This window comes from Botrytis porri (genome assembly GCF_014898465.1).
Source record: "Botrytis porri strain MUCL 3234 chromosome Unknown BPOR_005, whole genome shotgun sequence".
Lineage (NCBI taxonomy): Eukaryota > Fungi > Ascomycota > Leotiomycetes > Helotiales > Sclerotiniaceae > Botrytis > Botrytis porri.
Window position 1 is genome coordinate 2834651 of NW_024066079.1, and position 23613 is coordinate 2858263.

At 23.4% G+C, this 23613-nt stretch overlaps 1 protein-coding gene across 1 annotated transcript; it reads left to right on the forward strand.

Annotated features, from left to right (window-relative positions):
• The first annotated feature begins 600 nt into the window (after positions 1 to 600).
• On the forward strand, positions 601 to 4031 carry EAF01_004503 (uncharacterized protein). Its single transcript, XM_038912757.1, has 3 exons — positions 601 to 1621; positions 1848 to 3060; positions 3112 to 4031. The coding sequence occupies exons 1-3, from the start codon at positions 1564 to 1566 to the stop codon at positions 3407 to 3409; spliced, it is 1569 nt and encodes a 522-aa protein (XP_038772441.1). The 5' UTR covers positions 601 to 1563; the 3' UTR covers positions 3410 to 4031.
• Positions 4032 to 23613: the final 19582 nt, after the last annotated feature.

Below are 23613 nucleotides of genomic sequence, written 5' to 3' on the forward strand. Positions count from 1 at the left end.
CAGTCGAAGAGTCGAAGAGTCGAAGGAGAAATAATAATAAGCCTCGACTCGATTAAATTCAATTTCATAACTTTATATTGAAAACAGAGCCTCGTGGAGAATTAATTCATTCACTCATTCCCAGGGGGAGATTATCAATTTATTGATTAAATTGTTATTTCCTTTCGTTCTGTCGGTCGTTTGGGTTAAGGAAGAGAGGAGAGAGAGAGAGTGAGAGAGGGTAATAACTCTGATTTGGAATTCGCATTTGACTTTGAGTCTTCATCTAATAAATGCTTTGTTAAGAAAAAGGGACAAGGAAAAAGGAAAAAGGAATAGAGAAGAGCGAAAAGAGAAGAGAGAAAAGAGAAAAGAGAAGAGAGAAGAAAGGGAAAAAAGGGAAAAAACAAGAGAGGGAAAGACTTCCTTTTTGAACAACAATAAACCCACTCACCCACCCGTCGCAAATTTAAATTTCATCACTTTTTTTTTTTTCTCGCAATCCAAATCCATCCATTTCTTCTTCCTCCCCCCCCTTCCCCAAAAACGTTACGTCACCGCTATATTCATCCATTCACTCAACCAGCGAACGAAACCTTCAAACTTTTTGAACATTTGGGAAATCGGAAGAGATACAAAGTCAAATTCCAAAGAGTTAATTAATAGCAAATCTTGGAAACTTTCTTTTCTTCCCCGCCGCCCGTGTTTCTATATTGGAATTTCGAATTTCCATCTGAATGAGATAAGGTATCAGAGATATCTCGTACCAAAAGATACACTGACATCATATTCCTTCATCCATCCATTCATCCTGTTGCTGTGAATGAATGATTGATCCATCAACAAATTCACACAATTCACTTCGATCGAGATAAGCTCAAGTCAAGGAGAGAACCTCAAGTCAAGTCAAGTCAAGTCAAGTCGCAAAGGAAAAACAGACATACACACAGACATACCGCAAAAACAAATAGTAATCGCGCAACACGACGAAACCAAAGACTTGACAATACCACACCATACAATACCACACGCCCACACACACACGCATACAACTTCATACACGTCGCCACCAAGAATCATCCAGATCACTGAGCATTCTTTTCAAGTATCAAGAAATCAATCAATAAAGAACAACGACAACATCAACAACAACCACAACCACAACACAACACAACAACGCAACAACCACACAACAATAACGCGACTAGTAAGAACTTTACATCAAGGAATAAATCTACCCGCCACCAAGATACATAACAACCCCGATCCAACATTCAACACCACCCAACCCACACTTCCACACTACTGCGAACGCCCATATTACCAATTCATCCTATAGGCGAACGTCTCTTCCACTATTGACACTCTCAAGTCCTTTAAAGAGTCTTCCCACCTTCGTCATTATATCGTCATCATCGTGTATCCTGCACCTGCAATACGATACGAATTAACGACATTTGTTACCCAACCTCTTTTGATATCCTCCATCTCGACGGCTTCAAGGGTAATCCATTACGTCGTCGTTCAATATCTTTTACTTTTTCTTTTCCTTACTAGTCATCCTCTCTTCGACATTTCATCATCATGCCGACCTTTTCCAAGATCGGCAGTAGTCCTGTAGAGGAAAAATTTCTACCACCAGGTAAGTCATCAATCAATTCCACCATCCCTAGTCATCATCTCGAGTCTTTCTTTTGACCTTGTTCCATTCTATCATCATCAATTAATCCAATCAATTTCATTTCGATACATTTGATACTTCTGATCTCTCTCATCTATCGCCTTCATCGCCTCCATCTCCTCCATCTGAAACATTGATATGCTATACATAAGTGTGACGAAGTAACTAACATCACTCTCTCACATAGTCGCCGACTCAACAGTACCAGATATCACGGTGAAGCCCGTTCAGTTGGATGTCGGCCGACAACTCCCAAACATACCTGTACCTCCACAAAACAACATTACCGATTACTTATCAAAGCGAGCGTTGGCGAATAACTCGCACGAAGAGGAAGAAAATCCTTTCGACTCACAATTTGGAGGGGGTCCGGTGAAATCAAATCTACCTGCCAAAACTCCTGGTGGGACCTTGTTACCTTCTATTCAAGCTTTACAATCAGCATCTTCGCCTGGCTTTGGCTTGAGTGGATTGAGGTCTGGTCCGTTAAGTCCTAATATGCTCACCGGTCCTAAAGAACCTGCCGAAGATTACTTCTCCGCAGATCATACTTTGATCAGTGATGGTCCGAGAGGTTACACTCCCGTAACATCTGACTTGAGGGGTATGCATTCAAGGGTGTTACCAACTCCAAGTCCTGGTGGATATAGTTTTGGGGCTGGAGCGGTGCAAACACCGGGGTTGGCTGAATTCCAACGAACCGCCATTCAAGCGGCGAGTCTTGCTGCCCAACAACAGAGGGACATGAATGTCACTTCACAACCTCAACAACACAACGAAGATAATCATAATGTCATGAGTAACTATCCTGACAACGATTCTTTGAATGCCGCCGCAAGTCTTCAATTGTTGACTCAAACTTCCGCCTCGTCACGCGACTCTTCACCACATCACAATCTCGCCTTGGGTCAATCAAGGCAGCCACCATTCTCTGCACAACAACACATCTTGAATCGCAATCATCAAATGTTGAATCAAAATATGCAACCCGTTCAAACTAATGGTCAGGTACCCGGTCGACCAAACAATCATCCTTTGACAAATGGCCATTCTGGAACGAGGAATAATTCTATTCACTCAAATTCAATGAGCCCTCCAAGTAATGGTAATGGTCTTCCGTATGATAATGACATGAGTGGTCAAAATGGTCAAGGAAAGAAGAGAGCAGCCACCAAGAGGAAAGCAAGTACCAACAAAACTCCACCAAAGAACAACAAGAGGACGAAATCTCAAAAGGGTAGTGATGATTCGAAACCAGAAGAATTCACCAATGAAGACCTAGATAATATGGATGATCAACTTGAATTTGAAGAAGAAGAGAATAATAACAACCACAATGGCAAACCAAAGAAACCAGAGACTGAAGACGAAAAACGAAAAAGTTTCCTCGAACGAAACAGGTAGATTTGATTTTTCTTTACATTGTTTGTCTCACTAACAAATTTCCCCAGGGTTGCTGCTCTCAAATGTAGACAGCGTAAGAAGCAATGGTTGAACAACTTACAAAGTAAAGTCGATTCGTACACCAACGAAAACGAGACTCTTCATCAAAAAGTTCAACAAATGGCTCATGAAATTATGCAACTCAAAACCATGCTTTTCGCTCACAAAGATACTCCTATTGGTATTCAACAAGGAATTGCACAATATATCGTTCCTCCTCTCTACGATGACATGCCACCAATGCATCAATCACAAAATCCCTATGGTTTAGGTACAATGCCACCATCTCAAAATCCTAATATGTAATAGACCTATGGTCTTTACATTTTCACTCGCAGTTCTGGATTATCAAAGGGACAATACATTCGCTTGGCTTTTCGATCACCTTTAGGTTGTACATTAAAAAAAAATTCTTCTTTCGATTGTACTTCATATATCATTGGGATCTAAAACTCCAGTTCGCTTTTCCTCTGGCTGAAAGTAAAGCATATTGGTATGATCTTCTTGACATCACCCTTTTCTTCCTTTATACATATTCTACTCTTACCTCTCTAATATTCCATGGACGGATTTCAAAATCCGGGGCCGAATTCTTTTTTCAAAAAATTCATGATTACAATGGAAATAAACTCATGCATGATGGGGGCGTATATCTATGCAAAAGGCGCTAGGAGGGGGTGGAAGGTTTTGATATGGTCACCATAATTAATGGTTTGGCAAAAGTACACGCATACATGACGAAGAATGAGAAGATTCCAAGTTCATGGTTGGGAGGCGCATGAGGAATTTGGGAAATGGGGTGTTTTTGGAATGTTTTTTGTTGGCTCCCCTTTTCTCTTCTTTGATTGAAAGAAAGGAGTCGGTTTTTGTTTCATATTCTTTTCTTGGTCTCCTGGAAATGAAATGAAATGAAATGAAATGAAATGAATGGGAGGAAATGGGATGGGGGGGGAAAGGGCGTTGAAGGTAAATGAAATTTAGGCACATGGTGTTGGAGGGAGGGAAGGAGATGATTTGATAGTAGTAGTTGGTCTTTTTTCCTTCTTTTTTTGGACCTACAGATAAAGAAGGGGGGAGGAAGAGAGAGAGATACGGAAATTGAAAATTTTATAAACTTGTGTGATTTTGAATATTTGTATGGGTTTTGTGGTTTGTGATTTTGTGGAAAGTGAATGAATGATGGATTTTATGACTTTTGAGTTTGACTTGTGAATTGTAAATCTGTAAACCTATGAAGTATAGATGAATAATAAATGAATAGATGAATTTAAGACTTTTACAGTATACATGTAGATAGATTAATAGGTTGATAGGTATTTATTAATATTTGATAAAATAATTAAAGATATATGATATAAATTAAAATTAAATATAACTTTTATAAATGTTATTTTAATTTAACAAAATTCTATAGAATAATTTATATATATATTTTCTATATAGAAATAAAGTTTTATAGAATTCAAGTGAAAAATAAAAGAGATGTAGTATATTAAAGTTAACAAGTTAATAGAAATAAGTATAATTTTATAATATATTTTAGATTTTATATATCTCTATTAATTTCGAATCTTTTATTAAAACGAGTAGAAGAGTTTTCTTTTTCATTTCTTAAAATAGAAAAGTTATTAGAGATTGAAATGAAATAAGTAAATTAATGTCAAGGTACAGGTAAAGACTTATATTATATTATAAGAGTAAAAGGACTATGAAAAGATGAGGCTCTACTTATAGAAAGTAGAATATACTAATGATCTTGTTGATATCATCAAAAGAATAGTGAAGTCAATATAGTACTTTAATTCATACTATTATTATATTACTTAAAGTTTTTAAAAGCTAAGACTACAAAATATATTATTATAATATTAAAAGATATTAGTGTTAATACTAATATAGTTATATAATCTCTATCCTAATATTAACAATTCTTTAAAGTTATTGAATTATATCCTTCTAATTAATATCTCTTTTGCCTATATAACCATTCATCTTTCTAATCTTTTTCAATTTATTTTATAACTTTAATCTTTATAGTATTATTATTAATTAGGTCTTTTAGGGCTTAATATGACTTAAATTTAGTCATTGTATCTATAAGATTAAAATCTTTATTAATCTATTTAATCTTTATAATCTCTTGTTTCTTATATATCTCTTAAATTACTATTATATTAATCATTAATCTCTTTTTATTAATAATTCTAAGTTTTGTAAGATAATTATAAAGTAATTTAGAATTGATATATATAATTAATAAGATTTTATTAATTGTGCCTTTGATTATTATACTAATATTAAAGCTGTTACGGGAGCTGCCTCTAGGGTCACGTGGAAGTGTCTAGAGATCTCTCGAGGTGGTTTAGACTAGACTTCAAGTAGGAATTCAATAAGGTTGTAACTGGTTGCAATTCTCGTAACTATAGTATGAAACTAATGATTGATCTTGAGCACGAAGCTCTACATTGTAATGAAACCCATTCCCTTATATAGACCTTCGTTCTCGTCTGGATAGCTTGGGTAGACTGTCTATCCTGTCTATCCATCACGTGACACTTGCCCCGTGACCTATATGATACTACTGCTTATCTAACCTGTGCTTACTAGATAACCTGTAACCGCTATCCCTCCTGTGCCTACTGTAGGATAGGTGCCAACAAAAGATAGGTACCTATCTTTTAATCATTGCTTATTGATTCGGTTACCGCTATCTTTCGTTACCCTTTAATCCAACTGTCCCTACAGTGCTGTTTTCGTAGGTTCCAACACCAAGGCCTTAGGTTTATCTTATAATCCATGTTGCGGTGCGGGTACCTCCGTAACAAAAGCCTAAAATCATAATATAAAGTTCTAATACTAATATACTTTTAATGACTTTCTTATACTTGATAAATAATTAATAAATAATATTAGCTTTATTATGCTTATTTATTAAAACAATAATTCATTTAATTTAAAAGAATAAATCTTTATTATTAATAAAGAATGTATTAATGAATACTATTAGTTTTAAAGAATTTATATCAAATAAAACAAATTATAAATCTTTCTTCGAATTATCAATCTATTATTAAATATATTTATTAAGAGAATCAACACCTTCTCTCTTAAAATTGATAATTTGTATAATATAAAATAAATTAAAAGCTATCTTTAATTAATATATTATTACAATATATACTCCTCAAATATATTATATAATATATTAATCCTTTATTATTATTAATTTTCTTAATTTCCTATATATTCTTTATATATCGAATAGTTCTAATTTAATTAGATATAAGTTTTTACATTAATTCTTTTGATTGAAATAAATCATATTATTATTTTATTGAATAATTAATTCGTTATTAAACTTAAATAATATATTTAACATAAGTATCTTATACTTTTTTATTATAAACTTAATATTATAAAATTATTTTTATTTATAATCTACAAATTCATTATTAATAATAATAAGTACATTATCTATTTATAATTCTATAATATTAAATACTATATCATCTTTGATTATATATAGAAGATATAAGTTATAAATTGATTATATTATTTTGAGAATATTAATATAATACTTATAATAAATATTAAATTAATAAGTGTTTATTTTCGAAATACTATATAATAGTTATATTACTTATAGAATAAAACCTTTTAGAACATCTATTTTCATTAATGATTATATATAGAACTTTCAAATTAAATTCAATATTAATTATATATATACTTATATAATATTATAAATACTTATAATTACCTTATTATTTAAGAATATAACTATTATTAATAATATATAACAAAACACATATATCTACAAGCTTAGATTATACTAAGCCGTACCTTCCGACTATATAAGCTCTAGTATTAAACATAACTACAATTGTTGTTAACGGTGTAAGTGTTACAACGGATTAGTAACAGGCTGTAGAATCACTGACTTATAGGCTATAATAGTATTATAGGCCTCAGTGATTCAGCTGCAGTATACCGGGGGACATTAGGCACCTAAGAGATGCTTCAGGCATGTATATAGTATTAATCATAGGATACTCTAGAAATCTAGAATATAGTTCCCAGGATAGTGGGTTTTAGAAAAGACAGAATACAGTAAGTAAGAAGGCTTTATTAGGATTAGTAATGTTCTAGGGGATTAAGTTCCAGGACAAAAGGACAAACTAGGACAATAGGAATCATGGGATAAGTGTTATGTAATCAAAAGTCAATCGACTTATTAGTCGATTTCAATATGAAGGTTTATATAGAGAATGGATTTCATTATAATATAAAGCTTCGTGCTTAAAAACAATCATTAGTTTCATTATTATAATTAATTACAATCTTATTGAATTCCTATTTGAAGTCTAATCTAAACTATCTCGAGAGAACTCTAGACATTTCTACATGACCCTAGAGGCAGCTCCTGTAACAGTAAGCATTATAGCGACTATTTCTATAAGGGCGCCGATCGCAACCGATCCCTAGTTCACTCGCGATTGATTATTACTTTCATCCTTATTATTCAATTATAGCAGCATAAATGCCTATAGCATAGAAGCTATGAGAACCACTATATCAAGCCCGCTGATAACAAGAGGATTCTTTATTATAATTTAATTTAATACTTTTGATAAACAAGTACAATTTAAATATAAGGTTTATAAAGTGTTCGAAGGAATACTTTATTAATTTAAAGCTAATAGTATATTAGAAAAAGTAGCTTTTAGTAAAGAAATATATAATATAATAATAAATAATATTAAAACTAAATTATTATAAAATACAATACAATCTTTAATTAAAGATAAGAATAGTAACAATTTAAATCATATTTATATAGATATTATAAAGACTTTGAAAAACTTAAGTGCATTTATAAACATAATTATATACATATAAGAATAGACTAATAAATGGAAATCAATTAAACCCTAGAAAATCAGAATAAATATCTATCTATTAGTAGTAGGAATTACTATATCAACAATAAGCTACCTAAACGCTTATATATTAAAAAAAAAAATCAATAAGGCTATCCCTAATCTAAAAGATATTAATATTATAATTATTCTCTCTATAATTATTAGGTGGATAATATACACTATTAATAGTACTATATATAATAAACTTCTTGAAGCCGAGAATACGGAAAAATCAAGAAGATCCTAAATTATAATAATTTGAAACAATCTATAATCTGGTATTACTATATACTAAAAGGAATTTTAATCTTTTTCTATAACCTAAATAGAAATAGAATACTAATTATTAAAAAGATAATAACTAAAAAAGTATTAATATAAATAGGTATTCCTTTAATTAATTATCAAATTATTATTTAAATAATTAACTTCTATAAATAAATCTGAATTATTAGTCTATTAAGAAAAGTCTCTTCTTTCAAGCTTTTTAATAGCTTCAAATAAGCTTAATATATTAAGCTAAAGTAGTATATTATTTATTATAATCTAGAGTATTAAGGTTTCTATAATCTAGTAATATATAAAAATACTCTAAAATATAATAACTATAGTATCCTATAAATAAACCATAACGGCTCATTTGGGCCCAAGTATAAGATCAAGATTGAATATATAAACTATATAGAATTATTCCTGGCTAGATATAACAGCTATTCTATAATACTATATCGAATTAATAAAAAAGTTATATGCTTTACAAAATTTAAGGTTTATAAAATTAAGAAATATAATTGAAAAACTCATCTGATCGTTAAAGTACTAATTAATAAAATAGCTATTCTACTTATAATAACTCCTTAAAGTATAATAATAAAAATATTCTTTCGTATTTATAAAAAATATATTATTATATATAAAAACCTAGGTAGTTTTTAATATACCTTTTAGAATATTTTCCTAGTTAGTAGCTTGTTTAAGAATCTCTATTATTTTAAAAAGAAGTATTTAAATAAGGATAGTTTAAATAAGAAAACACTTTTCAATATTATATTATTGTAGTATATCGGTATGAATATTAATATTAATTTGAATGAGTAACTATTTTTTTTAGTATTGTGATACTAGTCGTCAGATAACTATAGTATGATCTATACGGATTGACTAGGCAAACATATAGAAGAAAATAAAAGTATATATTATAATACTATAAATAATATATGAACAAGATTTAAAGGTCCTATATATATAAAAACCCTTTATATATTCTAGAACTTGAATTCAGAATTATTCGGAATATAATCTCTTTACACTAATAAATAGCTGGAATAATCTAAATAGTCCTAAAAGAGAAAGGGAGAGATTAAGAATAATAATATATATATATAAAAGCAAGTAGCTATATACTTAATAAAAATATATTCAAATATACTAAAATCTTTTTTTAATAAAAGTAAATAGTATATAGATAATTAATATATACTGATAGTTAGGTATTAGGGAAATAATAAATCTAGTAGTTTTTATAATACTTCTTAATTATATAATAGTAGGTGGTGACTTTAATACTAAGTATAATCTATTTGAGCCTAGTATAGCTTCAACTGGTTAAAAAGCTTTTTTTATAAAATAATCTTTTTTAAGTAAAATAAACTTTATTAGAATCTTAAAGGTTTCTACTTATAAAGTAGATTATACAATTAATCTAACCTTTTTTAATATTCTTTTTATTAATACTATTATTAATAATAATCTAAAAAGCAGCTTCAATTATAAAACATAGATAATTATAATTCTAAACCTCATCTTATTTATTATTAAGTCCCTTAGCTGTATAATCAGTAAGAAAGGCCTTTCAGTTTTTTAAAAGATTATAAAAAATGAAATTCCCTATTTTTTAAGTTTAGTTAATATATTTACCAAATAAATTAATGAATTAGTAGGAATACTAAATTCTTTATTTGAATTAACAATTTACTTAATAAAAAAGGAGAAAGTCATTTTTAATTATATTACTCCTTAATGGATAAGTAAATATAAAATAATATATTAAAACTATAGAATAGTTAAAACTAAAAACATCAAGCAGGCAAAATATTAATAGTAGAGATTAATGATTATAATTAGAAAAGCAAAATGCTAATATTAGTACAAGATTATTAATAAAGTAAATTATAATAAAGATCTATATAAAGTAATTGGCTAGTATAAGCTTATTATTAATCTTAAAGTATTGTTCTTGGTCGTCAATGGTATGGCGATTGAAAACACTATTGAAAAAATCTGAGTTTTATAAAAGAAGGTCCTTAAGTATTTTAATAATAATAATAATCTTATAACAAATCTATTTCAATTAGGCCGCATACTCAACAAATTTTTATAAAATATAAAAATTTTCTTTAAAAAAATGAAAAAGAGTATTATAGAAGTTTCGAATATTTTACTAAGATCTGATTAAATTATTATTCATCTTTTAAAGATTTATTAAGAATTTATTGAATTAATAATTACTGGGATCTTTAATTAATACTTATAATTAAGCTACTTCTCAGATAGATAAAAATGTATAAAGATAATAATAATTTTTAAGATTAAAAAGAAAAACAAATCGTTAATATAATCCTAATAATTAATAGCTCTATTCTTATATATCTTGAAGAATCTAGAATATATAATCACCTAATATATCTTATAAATTGTAATAATAGTAGGTATACTTAATTCCTAATATGGAGAAGTACTTTTTAAATGAGCGGTAATGAATCTAATTACTTTGTTTATATATAATATTAAAAAAGCCTTTGCTTATAAGTAAAAAATTATAATAATTACATTGAATACATAAGGTATATTTAATATATTTCTATTGAACAAACTACTAGAACACATACATTAATAAAAATAGCCTTACTTCCTTTTATAATTAATTCAAGCCTTTCTAAATAATTACTTAGTAAAAGTTCGATTGGAAAATGTAATTATAAAGTATAATTATATTAAATATAAAATTCTATAAGGCTTCTTGCTCTTATTTATATTATATGTTTTATATCTTATTAAACTTTTAAATCAAAATATTAAATTATATTTTAAGTATATTAATAATATTTGTATTTATTATATATTTAAGAATATATATAAGAATATTAATCTTTTTAAATATAATCTTTATTAAATCTTTTAATAAAATGAAAGAAATTGTATAATATTTATATTAAAAAAGTTAAAGATAATATATCTTTTTCAAAAAAGAAAGGTATATATTTCATATTTAAAGATAAATGATAAAGTAATGATTTATTTGATTAATAAGATGAATAATGAAGTTGTTCAATTACCCCTATGCTGGTTGGAAGTCTGATTTGATTAAAAGTTTTTCTTTAAAAAATATATAGTAAAACAAAAAGCAAAAGTTTATAAAATTATAAGATATATTAAAGAGTTTGTATAGATATATTATAGTTTATTAGCTATAATATTATATAAGATAGTAATTATTTATATCTTACTTTTTATTTTTTATAAATCCGAGGTATAGTATACAAGTTGAACAAAGCTAAATCGAGTGGAGGAAATTGTTTATAATATAATAATAAGTATAAGACTAAGTAATTATATTATTAAAATTAATTGAATAATTATTCTAATAATAATAAAAGTTTTATTTATTTAATATACAACTTTGACCATAGCAATTCTAAGAGATTCTAAACTATTACTCAATAAGTTAGTACTCAAACAAATATGAATAAAATTTATATTCTAATTTCGTAAGATAAATAAAAATTATTTATTAACAATTCATCTAATACAAATACCTCAACACAAAATGAACAATGTTAATCTTCATAAATTAGTTAAATTAATCCTAAAAGTATTAAGATTAATACTCTTTTTATTATATTTCTTTGTAGAGAGTTATATCGATCTTATAGAAGATATAAAGAAAGAAGTAATTACATTTGAATTAATATAATGATAAAATCATCTACCTGATAGTTATATTATAGTCTTTTTGCATAATATTGAATAATATTATCAAAAATAAAAGATAATTGACTATAATTATATAATCTATTGAAAACAATTTCTAATAATATCCAGTCATAGGGCAATCAACCCACTCTCATACATTTTTAATATCAAAATAATAAATACTTTAAAAAGCTTGGAGTACATTATCCAATTAAAATCAGTCAAATAAATCATTATATATATTAATAATATATCAATTATTTAATACATTAGGGGCAATACTTCTGACTCATTCTAATAAATGTTTTTATATTATTATAAAATTATAAGAAATAAACAAATGGTAATTCAATGATTATTTGAATATATTAGAATTTTTGGAAATAAAAAGGTCAATCAGCTTGTCAATCTGGGCGCTTATAGTAATCATATTGAAAATAATAATTTATTATTTTTTATTACTAATAATATAAGCTTAATAATTAGAATTCTTAAATAAGAAATAGAGTAAAGATAATAGAAGTAAAATAAGATTATTCTTACTAATCAATATTATTATTAATATCTTAATTATTAAGTTAAGGAATTTAAGGAACTTATCCTTCCCCGCTCTATTCTTTAATGATTAGTAGCATTTAGAATTAGATATAAAAACTTTATATTCTATTATTAGTACTTTTAGTACAACAATACTACCTTAGAATATTCTTATAAATATAATAAAGAGCCTAAGTATTTAATACTCTGTTAATACTCTTGTACTTAATTCAATAATTAGTTAAACAAACTCAGTTCAATTCTATAAAATACAAAAAGTATAATTAATTATTTTTCTTTTTTTTTAAAAAATCTTAATAAACTTTGTAATCTTTTTAGTAATTATTAATTATTTTTAGTAATTATATTCAATTCCTTTAGAAATTCTTTAATCTTTTATTTTTATATTATTAATCGGAATTATATTCTCTTTAAAGCCGCTTTCTCTTTTCATTATTATATATAAATTATATTAAATAAAAACTAATAATATAGAGCTTTATAACTAGCCTTAAATCTGGACTATTTAATATAAAGTGGATTGAATAATACTAATATTATAAACAGGAGATAAATAGTAGGAGTATGTATAATGTTCCTGGTCGCTTTTCCTTTGGTTTATATTATAGTTGTAGAAGAATGGAATGTATGGTTATGCTGGTATCCTCATTAGTATAGTCTATTTCTAGTACCTTCTGGGAGATTGTGGCAAGCCCCTGCGGCTTGCCCCCTGGATGTAAATTAAAATAAATAAATAAATAAATTATTAATAATATAATTCATTAACTAATATATTATATTATAAATAATTATATCAAAACAATATCTTTTCCTTAATTCTTTCATATTTATATTATTAATTAAGATTTTGGAGATATCTTATTAATTTTCTTATTCTTTATTTCATTAATAAATTATAAATTAAATATTCTTATATTTTTAGGTATATTTATAACCTTTACAAACTGAAAAATATTATTTTCTATTAAATCATTAACCTCCTTTTATTTTAATTTAATAAAAATTATTAATATTGAATTATTAATAAATATTATAAAATAATCTATATACTTAATTGTTGGGACAGGGATCATGTGACTACGCTAACGTTGACGCTAGTGTCTTCCGATACTACAGCAATATGTTTCGTAGCCCTAGCTTTTAGAACCTTAAGTAATATAATAACAATATAAACCATAATACTATATTAACTTCATCATTTTTATAATAATATTAATACTAATTAATAATATTATAGATTAGAAATCTAATATCTTAATTTTAAATTACAACATATAATTTAAATTAAGGTTAGTATTTCTTTAAATAGATATAAACTCTTATATTATTTTAATATAATTTAATATCTGTCTTTATATAAATAAAAGCAATCGTTAATATAACAACAGCTTTTATATTAATTTTAATCTATATCTTATTCTTTATTGTAATATATATTAAAGAATAAGAACTAATAATATTTAGTTCGAATTTAGTATTATATTCTTTAAACTCAAACTTTATTATATCTTAATAGAATTAATATTCCACTATTTACTTATCATTTATTAAATATAATAAAATTATTCATAAATTCTTCTACATTTTGAGAATGTTATATTGAAAATATCGATTATTTAGCCCTAAAACAACTCGACAATATTAAATCCATTAAATCTATTATCAAGTTTCTAATTTTATTAGAGATTATACCTAACAATTATAAATCAATAGTAAATAGATGGAAAGATTATCCTTTTAATATTAATCGTATAAACAAAAGGGAAATATAAGATTTCTATAAATACAAATTATATAAATATAAATTCAATGACTTTTATAATAAGGAGTTATAGTTGAATTATATTATAAATTTTAAAAACTTTAAATTAAAACATTTTTTATTTATTAAAATATAACTATTATATAAATTATAATACGAACTTTATATATAAAAACTATTTATTACAAAGTATATTATCTGTTTGAAGTAAATAATCAATAAGATATTAATTGATATATAATTTATAATATTTTAATAATAATTAGATCCTGAAATTATAAATATTTTTAAAAAGAAAGGGTTTTAGTTTCAATTATTAAATATATTTAAAAGAATTATAAAAAGATTGAAAATTCTATTAGCTATTTTCGAAATAATTAAAGTAAAAGATTTAGTAGGTTAATTACTTATAATTAAAATAAACTTTTACAATTTTTAAGTATTATATTTAGATTATTAGATATTAATCTATATTAATATAATAAGAATAATAAAGATATTAAGAAATATAAATTATATATTCCTTTTCTATTAAAATTATTATTACAATAATAAACATTAATAATTCAAAACTATACTATTAATTTCTTTTAATAAAAAATTATAATTAATTTATTATTTATAAAAGAGTATTATAATTTAATAAAACTAATATTTATTTAATTTATTTAATAATTCAATACTAAAGCTATTCTAATATTATTATAATTATATTCTCAATTCAATTTTTGAAATCTTAATTAAAAATAATTAAGATTAATTTCAATAAAGGTATGGATATTCTATTAATTTAATAATAATATAATTCTATAACAATAAGCCGAATAATTAATTAATAATTTATTTAATAATAGTAATGATATAAATAAAGAAGGAGAAAATAATGAAGGAAGAAAAGTAATATTCTAAATTAGGACTAATATTATAAAAACAAAGGAGGAAACAATCTAAAAGGTATTAATATTACTTAAAACATTTTTTCTTTTTAAAGATTTATAAATATTAATTAGCTTTTAAGTAACCTTATAAAACTTTATAATAAAATCAATAAATATAATAATCAAAATGATAATTTTGCTTACAAATTCTCAATCTTTCTTAATAATTATAAATATATTGATATATTTATAAAATTATTAAAAAAAAAAAGCATTTCTCATTATATTTATTAATATTATACTCGACTTTTATTATACAAATTTAAATAATCTATTCAATACAATAACTAGGATTTATAATTTAATAATATTTATATTTAAAGGTTTAGAATATAAGTATAACTTTATACAATAATAAGAAATCATTATACTCAAAATTATAATAATAGAATTAAATAATAAGGCAAAAATAATACTTCAATATCTACAATTCATAATTACAAAACTTCGTTATATATATAAAGGATTTAGCTTTATAATAAGAATAAAAGAACTACTTTATTAAAAGATTATTATTATATATACTTCAATATAAATATACTCTTTAACTTACTTTCGTTTTACTAAAAATATTCTAAATCTTTTAAAAAAGTTATATTTAATTATTATAATATAGAAATAAACTTATTTTAATAAAACTATAATATTCTATATCGATTACAAATATTATTATAATTAAGGTGAATATAATTAAAGTAAAGGTTTTAAATAAGGTAATTAATATCTATTTAAATCATATATAAAGAAAAAGTGTTTTATTTATAAGAAGGAAGACTATTAATTAATTCAATACAATAAAAAGGAATATAAGGAATCCTGACATAAATATAAGGAAAAATTTAAAAGTAAGAATTTTAATAAAAGCTTTGAATAATTTTTTATTGAATATAAAAGATTTATTAAAGATTCTAATTCTAATATAGATAATAAAGTTATAGTTTATTTTGTATAATTCGAATTTCAAAACTCATTTATATAAGAATCATATTTAAGCTTTATTATCTAAAATGGATTTATGAATAAATAAAAGATTATTAAGGACCTATTCAATAAACTCTTTATATATACTTTAATATATCAATTTTAATTTAAAAGTATGATATATATTAATAAATATAATGTAAGGGAATTTCAAGAAATTATTATTGATATAGCTATAATATAATAATTAATAATGAATTATAAATAATATATAATATATAAAATAATAATTAGGAATATTATGTTGAATATTAAAACAATAGAAGTTGTAAATGTAATATTCAAAATTAATAAAGTCGAGTCGATTAATTTAATATAATTAAATTTATTATCAAAAGTTATCAAATTTCATATTATAAATATGAAAACATTATTTTTATTATCCCTTAAGAATATAAACAAATTTGATATATATTATAATAACATTCTTAATATAATTATTATAAATAATATAGAAGAATAATTCTTATATATTCACTATAATAAATATATAATACTCTTATACTATATAAATATATAATAATGTATATAATAAATTATTAATAATAATATATACTATTTTATTAATATAAAACTATAATATCTATATTATTACTTTGATTATTTATTAATATATAAGTTTTTATAAGTACTTTAATAAACTAATTATAACAAAATTATATAAGTTAAGATTAACAAACTTATTAAGTTTTATTAATATTATTAAAATTATAGAAAATCATTAGGTCAATTTAATTTCAATTATTTAATTATAATAAATATAATATATATCAATATTAATCTTATTTTATATATTATGAATAAAAGTATATAATTCTAAATAATATAATAATTAAATAATATTATTATAAAACATACTTTTAATATACTTCGAAAATACTAAATAGATATTTATATTAGCCCTTTAGATTATATTATATATAATACTAAAAAGAACTTTGTTAATAAGGAATTCGTATAATATATAACAATTATATTGATTAGAACGAAAAGTATATTAATTAAAGCTTATTAGTTAATTAGAATTGTCAAACATTATCATATAATTATTAAATAAATGTATAATATTATTATTAACAAATTAGAAAGTTTTATAATAAAGGAAATAATATTATAAATAATTATTAAAGTAATAAACAATATTATAGAATCAAATGAACTAATTTCAATACTCTTAATATTTAAAGTATATTTATAAATAATCAACCTCAATCTATTAGTATTTACAATCTTATAATAATAGACTATAATTAAAAAAATAATAAACGAAATTAATAAGTTATAAGTAATAAAATAGATATTAAATATATTAAACTAATATAATGAATTATTTATAATAATGTTATATAATCTACTTATTAATTTAAAGATTTGAGTATGAAAAGAATATAAAGATTAAATAAGTTTATATTACTTATTAGAAATAAAAGATAAGATATATACTATATAATTAATAAATAGTCCAACAAAATTTCATATTATTTAAATTAAATTATATATAGAAAGAAAGAATCGGTCTTAAAATCAATTTTATAATGAACCTATTGTTACGGAGGTACCCGCACCGTAACATGGATTATAAGGTAAACCTAAGGCCTTGATATTAGGACCTACAAAAACAGCACTATAGGGACAATCAGCTAGAAAATATAGGTTAGATAAGCGATAGTATTATTATTAGTTACGGGATAGACATTATATAATTAGGAAATTGATTTGTTGAAATCGGCTTTATGGTAATTGACTTGTCGATTTATAAGGTATAAAGGTCTATATAAGGGAATGGGTTTTATTATAATATAAAGTTTCATGCTTAAGAACAATTATTAGTTTTATTACTATAATTACAAGAATTACAATTAATTATAATCTTATTGAATTCCTATTTGAAGTTTAGTCTAAACCATTTTGAGAGAATTCTAGACATTTCCACGTGACCCTAGAGGCAGCTCCCGTAACACCTATTAAATTAGTATAAATAGTAAAATCAATACAATCTAAGTAATTTATTAAGAATATATAAAAGGCACAATTAGTATAAATAATACAAAATATATTATATAAAAAAAGAAGAACAACTTTATTAAACACCAATATGTTACGGAGGTACTCGTACTGTAATATGGATTATAAGATAAACCTAAGGCCTTATTGTTGGGACCTATGGAAATAGTGCTATAGGGATAATCGAATTAAATAGTAATTAAAGATAATAGTAATCAAATGAATAATTAGCGATTAAAAGATAGGTATTTATCTTTTGTTATTACCTATTCTATAATAGGCACATGTTACAACGATATTCAACATACCGCGTCATATAGCCAAACGGTCACGTAATGGACCTAAAGGATCTAAAAAATTGAAGAATAAATATTTAGATTTATAAGATTTAAAGGATTCAAGTAGAACAAAGCCTTATAATTCTATAAAAAATAAAGATCTATATAAGAAATAGGGTTTTTTTATATATAAAACTTTATATTCAAGAATAATTATTAATTTTATTATTATAATTATAAGAATTGTAATTAGTTACAATTTTATTGAATTCCTATTTAAAGTCTAAATTAAATTATCTTAAAAGAATTCTAGACATTTTTACATGACCCTAGAGGCAGCTCCCGTAACAGCACAGGGTAAGCAACAGTCACAAATCGGCTAAAGAGTACAGGTTAGATAAGCAATAGTATCATTATTAGTTATAGGATAAATATCATATAATTAGGAAATCGACTTATCGAAATCGGCTTTACAGTAATCGATTTGTTGATTTATAAGGTACGAAGATTTATATAAGAGAATAGGTTTCATTATAATATAAAGCTTTGTGCTTAAGAACAATCATTAGTTTCATTACTATAGTTATAAGAATTACAATCAATTACAACCTTATTGAATTCCTATTTGAAGTCTAATTTAAATTATTTTGAGAGATTTCTAGCTACTTTTATATGACCCTAGAGGTAGCTCCCGTAACATAATAAAGTTAAATTAATCACTTCACTAGCTGTTACATAAAGCAGAAACAAAAAGAAGACCCTTTTGAATTTATTCAAAAACTTTTAGCTCCTATAATTAACAACTCCTCAAATAGTAATTCCAATATTAACAACCTTCTTTATAAACAAAAACATTAATTATATTAAATCTAAAGAATAAGTATTAAATTTAGTATTCTATTTTTTAAATAATAATGAACTTAATAATATTAAGTGTATAAATTACTTTATAATATTTATTAGCAATCTAATATTAATGATTTTCATTAAATCAAAACGAAAGAAGATTAATAATTTAATAAAAAACATTGTTTTTTTAATTTATAAAGATTATAAATATACTTAAAAATATAAGAATATTCAATTTATAATTTATTAACAAAATAAGGAATAAAGGAATTAATAAGATATTTTTAAAATCTTAATTAATAATACAAATATGAAAAGATTAAGAAAAAAATGTTATTTTAATATAATCATTTATAATATAACATATCAATCAACGAATTATATTATTAATAATAATTATATTCCTAAGAAATAAGATAATTATAAGAATTTATAATATTACATAAATATATATATAATTAACATCGAATTTAATTCAAAAGCCCTATGTATAATTATCAATAAAGATGAACGTTCTAGAAGGTTTTATCTTATAAGTAATATAATTATTATATAACATTCTAAAAGTAAGCAATTATTAATTTAGTATTTATTATAAGTATTATATCAATACCTTTAAAATAATACAATCGATTTACAACCTATATCTTTTATATATAATCAAAAATGATATAGCATTCAATGTTATAAAATTATAAATAAAATAAACAATACACTTATTATTATTAATGATGAATTTACAAATTATAAATAAAAAGAATTCTATAATATTAAGTTTATAATAAAAGAATGTAAAACATTTATATTAAATATATTATTTAAGTTTAATAATAAATTAATTATTTAATAAAATAACAATACGATTTACCTTAATTAAAAGAATTAATACGAAAACTTATATTTAATTAAATTAGAACCATCCGATATACTGTTACGGGAGCTGCCTCTAGGGTCACATGAAAGTATCTAAAGATCTCTCAAAATGGTTTAGATTAGATTTTAAGTAGGAATTCAATAAGGTTGTAATTGATTACAATTCTTGTAATTATAATAATGAAATTAATAATTGTTTTTAAATACAAAGCTTTATATATAAAAAAACCCTATTTCTTATATAGATCTTTATTTTTTATAGAATTATAAGGCTTTGTTCTACTTGAATCCTTTAAATCTTATAAATCTAAATATTTATTCTTCAATTCCTTAGATCCTTTAGGTCCATTACGTGATCGTTTGGCCATGTGACGCGGTATGTTGAATACCGTTGTAACATATACAAGGAACATATAGAAAACTAAGAAAATTTATAATAATAAAGAATCAATATATTATAATAATATATTAATTAAAGATAGCTTTTGATCTATCTTCTACTATATAAATTATTAATTTTAAAAGAGAAAATACCGATTCTTTTAATAAACATATTCAATAATAGATTGATAATTTAAAAAAAGACTTACAATTTGTTCCATTCAATATGGATTCTCTAAAACTAATTATATTTATTAATATATTCTTTATTAACAATAAAGATTTATCCTTTTAAATTAAATATATTGTTATTTTAATAAACAAGTATAATAAAGTTAATATTATCTATTAATTATTTATCAAATATAAAAAAGTTATTAAAAGTATATTAGTATTAGAACTTTATATTATAATTTTAAACTTTAATATTAATATAATAATCAAAGATATAACCAATAAAATTTTCTTAAATTATAAGATCCTATTAATTATATATATCAATTTCAAATCACTTTATAACTGTTTTATAAAACTGGAAATTATTAATAAAAAGAAACTAATGATTAATATAATAGCAATCTAAAAAGCATAACGTGGTTTATCATCGAGTGGCCCATATTATCAAATGGCCTACTTTCACTTCAATTTATATCTGTCTTTTTCAACATATGTTTTATTAATAACCTATAATGAATTCGAATAATTAAGAAGCTTGTATACTCCTTATTATTAAAGTTATTTATAAAGATAAAAAATTAAGTATTTAAAAGATTGTTATATTCTATAATATTTCTTGTACAATTCTTTGATATAAAATAAAAGGTTTATCTCTTTATATAGAAACTTAAACAAATTGTTATAAGATTATAGAATTAAAAGAAGAAATAATTGTTTAATATATGTTTGATATAAATTTAAAAGGATTTCTATCTAAATTAAAGAATGTAGAAGATATAATGAATAATATTCTCGAATCAAGAGATACAAAACGTATTAAAAAGCTTTGAGCATATTGATTTGTAAAGCGTTGAATTGAACTAAAGATATATTTTAATTATGTTTATAACTTTCAAAAAGTTCTTTATAAGGATCCTAAACTTCTTAAAGAGTGGTTTCAATTAATTGCGAACATGTGAGCGAAATATAGTATTTTGAATAGAGATTTCTATAATTTTGATGAAATAGGCTTTATAATGGGGATTATATATATAATAATGATAATAACTAGTATTAAACGAAATGATAAAAGTAAGATAGTACAATTAGATAATTGAGAATGGGCTATAATAATAATATACGGAAATGGAAAGGATGAAATTATTCTCTTATTTCTAATAGTTCAAGAATAAGTTCATCTCTTCAATTAATATATCGAAACAAATCTTTCTATATAATAGACTATTAAATCTATATCTAATAGGTGGACGAATAATAAGATGGGTTTAGAATAGTTGAAATACTTCAATAAATATATTAAGAATCGAAGAAAGGGTAAATATTGAATGTTGATATTAAATAAGTATAAAAGCTATGAATCAATAGCTTTTCAAATATATTATAAAGAGAACGATATTATATGTTTATGTTTATTATTATATTCAAATTATTTAACTCAATTATTTGATATTAGCTGTTTTAGTAATTTAAAACGTTCATATAGTGGTCAAATTGATAGATTTATTAAGACATATATTAATTATATTTCGAAGGTTGAATTCTTTATAGCTTTTAAAGTTGTATATAAGGAATTAATCACCTTTTAGAATATGAAATCAGGATTTCAAGGAACAGGTTTAATTCTATTTAATCTTAAAGCTGTACTCTCGAAATTAGATATTCAAATTCGTATATCTATCCTCCTCTCTTTTGATCTAGATTAATGAATCTCTCAAACCCCTTACAATCCAATAGAAGCTCTTTCTCAATTAATATTAATTAAATCTCGAATAACTTATTATCAATTAAGCTTTCTTATACCTATATTCGAAATTATATTAGCTCTAATTAAGAGTATAAAGAGATTAGCTTATAAGAATATACTTTTAAATATAAAGAATCGTATACTTTGAATAGTAACTAAGATATTAAATAAACGTTAATGTACAAAAAAAACTCAATTATGTTAAGGAGGAGTGCTTATTGAATAAGAGGTTCTTGATATATTATTTTAGTAAAAGGTTGATATTTAGATTCAATATAATGAGTATCAAAAAGGGGGGAATTCTAATAGGGAAGTATCTTTTAATTGATGTTGTAGTAAATACGAAAAGATAGGATATAATATAAGAACCTGCCAAAATAATGTAATAGATCCTAAATTATTAGATTCTTAATAGTTTCATTCAATTAATTCAATTATTGTTGAATAATATGGGTTTAAAAGTGTAAATTGAAATGAAAGTGGGCCACTCGATGATATGGGCCACTCGATGATAAACCACGTTATAAGAAACAAGAGATTATAAAGATCAAATAAATTAATAAAGATTCTAACCCTATAAATATAATAATTAAATCCAAGTTGTATCAAACCCTAAAAAATCTAATTAACAATAATACCATAAAGATTAAGATTATAAAATAGATTGAAAAAGATTAAAAGGATAGATGGTTATATAGGCAAAAGAGACATTAACTAGAAAAATATTATTCAATGACTTTAGAGAGTTGTTAATGTTGGGATAGAGATTATATAACTATATTAATATTGATATTAATATCTTCTAATATTATAGTAATATATTTTATAGTCCTAGCTTTTAGAACCTTAAACAATATAATAATAATATAAATCATAGTACTATATTGACTTCATTATTCCTATGATGATACTAATAATAGTTAACACTGTGACAAATAAATTTTCTACTTTTTATTCTTAATATTCTTGAAAATAAATAAATTTACTTTTTCGAAAATGATAATTTTCATCTCTTTTTTACTTTAAATATAAATAATGTTTTTAAATATAAATAAATCTTTATAAAAATGT

Bases quoted from the DNA above. Each gene is read 5' to 3' on its own strand.
- EAF01_004503 (XM_038912757.1), top strand. From the start codon at position 1,564: ATGCCGACCTTTTCCAAGATCGGCAGTAGTCCTGTAGAGGAAAAATTT. The intron at 1,622-1,847 runs GTAAGTCATCAA...TCTCTCACATAG, and splicing joins GGAAAAATTTCTACCACCAG to TCGCCGACTCAACAGTACCA. The intron at 3,061-3,111 runs GTAGATTTGATT...AAATTTCCCCAG, and splicing joins AGTTTCCTCGAACGAAACAG to GGTTGCTGCTCTCAAATGTA.